This window comes from Talpa europaea (genome assembly GCF_964194135.1).
Source record: "Talpa europaea genome assembly, chromosome: 7".
Taxonomy (NCBI): domain Eukaryota; kingdom Metazoa; phylum Chordata; class Mammalia; order Eulipotyphla; family Talpidae; genus Talpa; species Talpa europaea.
Genome location: NC_140074.1, coordinates 116,593,958 through 116,598,631, shown reverse-complemented (window position 1 = coordinate 116,598,631; position 4,674 = coordinate 116,593,958). Strand labels below are relative to the sequence as shown.

Genomic DNA, 4,674 nt, shown 5'->3' with positions numbered 1-4,674 from the left:
AAAGACCTGGGTTCAAATACTTGACTTTACCTCCTAATAAATACATCACAATGGTAAAAGACATACTGTAAAATGAGGTGACCTGTAAAATGGGAATACTAATGCCTACCTGAACACTAGCTGCAGGATTAAATCATACAATGTGTGAATACCACAATACTTGCCATATTGTCCTGCCTTAATAAATAATAAATTGTAACACTAAAGAGAGATTTGATCATCTATTCAGGGGTGCACCTAGCCAGTTAAACAGTAGAGTCACACTAACCCAATTCTGTGATTTCAAAACACCACAATCTTTCCATTATACTGTGCTGGCAGGACATCTTAAGACTCCTTAATCTTGAAATGTTTTTCTAAGATCACAGACTTTCCAGATTTGTATTTTTTTTTCTGTTGAAAATTTGATACTCACAAAAAATGTAAGTCAATCTTACTACAGATCCAGAATTAGCTATTTATTTTCTCGCAATCTTTTTCTATATTTTTCACAATGCTGTATTTTACATTTTTCTTTTCTTACATCATGAAAATTTTCTCAGTATAAGATATTCTGCAAATAAACTCTTAAGAACCATTTTAAATGTCTACTTATTTCGTTAAATGGTCTAATTTATGTAACCATGTACTTGTTTCCATGTCAATAAACTGCACAGAATAAAATCTTTGCATTTCTGAGTTTTTCTCCAGGATTCCTTGTCAAAGACGATGGAGAGGTTAAAGGCTCTCAATTCCTCAAGAATTTCTGGGTCAAAGAGGATGGACCATTCAAAGCCTTTCAATAAACATTACCAAACTGCTTTCGAGGTTTTCTAATTTTCTCACCAGCAGTATAGCCAAGTGTCTGCCTTACAATAAAAAGAATTCTATTCTTCTGAAAAGTGCAAAATGTTGCACTTAAACTTCTATTTCTTTGATTAGTGTTTCCAGTGACATGTCTTCTTTAGTAAGTGGCCTGTCTCGGGATATTAAGTGCTTTATTCTTAGAATGTTTTTACAATATAAAGATATTTTCCAAAAAAAAAAAAAATCTGGTTGCTGGCCCAAAAGTGCTAAACGCCGGCCGAGGACCACGAAAGCGATCTCGCCGAGGAAACAACTTTCAAAGCCAGCGGCCGGGTTTATCCTCCATGGCGGAAACGGACCCCACAAATCACTACCGCGGGAATTGCTGCAAAGGCGTTGGCTCTCCGGGCCTTGAAGAAGGTCTCGCGGGATCTCAGACGTCCTTGGCGTTCCGATTCGACTACACATCCCAACATGCAACGCGCCCCAAGGCACGAGCGCCCAAATGAAGGCTCAGGTCCAAGGTCATGTGCCTGTACGCGTAAGGCGTCCGGTCATCTCTCCCACGCCTTTTTCTGCAGCTTCCACCTTGGTCGCCATTTTGTGCGGGAGGTTGTGGCAATTCGAGCCCCACCGACTCTATGGTCGAGCGTCTCGGGAATCGACCAATCGGAAGCCAAAGATCGGAGACAAACCCCGCCTTTACCCGCAAGGAGGCGGGACCTGCCACGAAGCGCCTGTGGAGAGAAAGGAAGAAGCTGCGGAGAACCAATAAGAAAGGAGGACTCGAGGACGTTAACCAATAGGAGTTCGGGGGGATTCCGGCCAATGAGAGTGGGGGGACCTCGGGACACGTGGGTGGGGAAGCTGAGCGCCTAGACCTAGAGCAAAAGCTGGGAGGTGAGTCAGTCACCTTGAGCGGGGCGAGCTGTCGTCTGAGCAGGGGCAGCTGGGCAGTGGGAGTGCAGGTGACTCGGGGCCGGCAGCCAGCGATCGGCCGAGGTGTGGGCTGGGCTGTGCAGAGGGTCTTGGTGCTCAGGGCCGGCAGAGGCGGCGGGCGTCCGCAGCCTTAATAATGTTAATTACCAACGGTAATGAGGGATTAAAGGTTCCGGCTGTGGGGGACCGAGGACAGCTGTTAAAATGGGCAGCTCCCTGCACGGATCTTGCCCAATATCTGCCTCCAGGCCTCCCGGGGGACCATCCTCTTGAGCAACATTTCCCTCCTGGGGCTCAGGCCTCCTGCCTTTATTTCCGATCTCTGTGACCTTCCTTTGCAGACCTGTCCCGTTGAAAGTGGTGGACTGTGGAGTTCGCTCTGTTCCTCTGACCTCTAATGCCCTCCTCAGCTGGGGCACGGTGCGAGGAAGAGCGTGGTCCAGGGAGGACGGGCGGGTGAAGGGGGACGATCGAAGGTCGCCACTATAAGCAAACAACCAGGTTGTCGACGGATTTTTTTTTTTCCTCTGCAGACTGAAAAAATGCAGACCACCGGGGCGCTGCTCATTTCTCCAGCTCTGGTAAGCTGCGGCTTTGGGGTGATCTGTAATGCTAGATGTGGAAGCCATCAATATTTAATGAATGAACTGAAAGGAGCTTGGCATGCTGATGATGTTGGCTCTCCGGAGGAGGCCGCAGGATGCGATGCAGTTAGTCCCCGTTTATTTCAGCCTGTAAACCAAGCTATCTTTGGCTTTGGAATGTCCTCAGAATATGGAACTGACCTTTACCCTCAGTCTGACTTGGCCACAGTCAGACATCCCAGTAAAGCAGTGATTCTCAATCTCGGTTGTACATAGGAATCATGGAGAGCTTTTAAAAACCCTGATGCCTAGCTGCATCCCCTGCCAATTCATCAGACCCTGGGAATGGTGGAATCTCTTTGGTTTTTAAGAATTCCTTAGGTTTTCCCAAAGTTCCACCAAATTTGAGAATCACTCCATTCTGTTTCTGGAAACATTTTAGGAAAGCCATGTTACAGGGGGCTGTGCTCCAATCCATACTCAGGGATCCTCACCAGGCTTCCTGGTCCTGGTCCACTCCAGGGTATATAGCACCGTATGTTTTAGCAAAATAAGATTTTCCCCTCTGATTCCTTTGGTTATCTGGGCCAGATCCTTCCTGTATCTGGTTTGGTAATGGGGTAGGCTTTTGTTCCATTCTAGGATACTGATTAGGGCCATCCCCATAGAAGTGAACTTTGGTACCTGGTTTTTAATGGGAAGGTTGCCACTGCTGACTACACCAAGCCTTTGGGACAGCTGTCTCTGGTGCAGGCCTGCCTGGTAGAAACAGGAATATATTAATTGACCTTTAGATGCACTGGACTTTTTCAGTTTATGATATTTGTAGTTATTTTTGATAACACTTAGTTGGTTTTTTCTTGCCTGATTTTTTGTGGGGGGAATGAGCTATCTTCTGATTTTACAGATGCGCTGCTGTACCAGGGGCCTGATCAGGCCTGTGTCTGCCTCCTTCCTGAACAGGCCAGAGATCCCATCTATACAGGTAAGGGATTGTGGGCCCTCTTCTGAATTTTCCCCAAATGGGTCTTTCAAGTTAGTGGAGTCCCTTTTAGGCCAAAGTGGGAGGAGAGTTATACAATCTGGTACTTTAATAGTTTCTAGGTACCCCAGTGTGAGCTTATTTCCCTATCCTATCTGGAAATGAACCCTAAAACTAATCTCCAGCATGCTCTGCAGTCCAAGCATTCTGTAACTTGCCAGTTTGCCAACAATTTCAGAGCTCAGGTGGGTGGGGTAAGGGGGTGGAGTCTGCCACCTGTCCTTGTGCTTTACTATCTCCTCTCTCCCTCTCTCCTCCAGCCTTCCTACAGCAGCTCCCCGCTCCAGGAGGCCAGACGGGAGTTCCAAACCAGTGTTGTCTCCCGGGACATTGACACAGCAGCCAAATTTATTGGTGCTGGTGCCGCCACAGTTGGTGTGGCTGGGTCAGGGGCTGGCATCGGGACAGTGTTTGGCAGCTTGATAATTGGTTATGCCAGGTAAGTTTAGGGATAACCTAGAGTATCTCCCACCATAAATTCCACCCTATTTGGAGAAAGCCTCAGCAAGAGGAGCTCCCTTTAGGAGCCTATTTTCCCCAGTGAGCTCTAAATTCAAATTTGTTTCCAGCCTACACTTGCCACTTAAAGTTTCTCATTTAAACATACCACATGTTGGTACTCTGTCCAGATCCCCAGGTATATGTGGGTTTCTCCCAGTTCCAGCACTCCCCACTCACCTAACCTACCTCGTCCTCCACCACCACCCGTGCCCTTACCCCGCCCGCCTTTGCCCGGGCTGGCTCCAATCTCTGTCCCTGGCAGGAATCCGTCTCTCAAGCAGCAGCTCTTCTCCTATGCCATTCTGGGCTTTGCCCTGTCCGAGGCCATGGGGCTCTTCTGTTTGATGGTCGCCTTCCTCATCCTGTTCGCCATGTGAGGCTCCGTGGGGTCACCTACCCATCCCTGCTGCTTCGACTCCTGGCCACACCCGGTGCTGGAGTGTGCTGAGCTTTACCATTAAACACAACGTTTCTCTAAACCCTGTGCCTGTGCCTCTGTCCTTTGCCCTGGGGGAGGGCCTTGGTGGAAAGGTAGGATGGGGAAGTGGGACTGGGTCAAGCATCGGTGATTAGGAAGCAGCTTGCCAGACTGTAAGAACTTGGAATGTTCTCTGTATCTCTCAGGGGAATGTGGATTTGTCTGAGCAATAACCTGTTTTTTTTTTCCCTGTATTATTAGTAGTATAATAACTTCTTGCGGAGTTTATTTTGCATCAAGCACTATATGGTGTTTTATGCTTGTTATCTCAACCTATGAATTATAAGTACATTCACAAAACCTGTTTTGCAAATGAGGGAGCTGAAGCTCAGGGAAGCAAAATA

The 4,674-nt window shown here is 47.5% G+C and overlaps 1 protein-coding gene across 1 annotated transcript; it reads left to right on the top strand.

Moving 5' to 3' along the window:
• Positions 1-1,130: 1,130 nt before the first annotated feature.
• On the top strand, positions 1,131-4,443 carry ATP5MC1 (ATP synthase membrane subunit c locus 1; the record flags this gene model as incomplete). Its single annotated transcript, XM_084237972.1, has 5 exons — positions 1,131-1,277; positions 1,368-1,580; positions 3,217-3,294; positions 3,612-3,790; positions 4,115-4,443. The coding sequence occupies 5 exons, from the start codon at positions 1,131-1,133 to the stop codon at positions 4,227-4,229; spliced, it is 732 nt and encodes a 243-aa protein (XP_084094098.1). The 3' UTR covers positions 4,230-4,443.
• Positions 4,444-4,674: the final 231 nt, after the last annotated feature.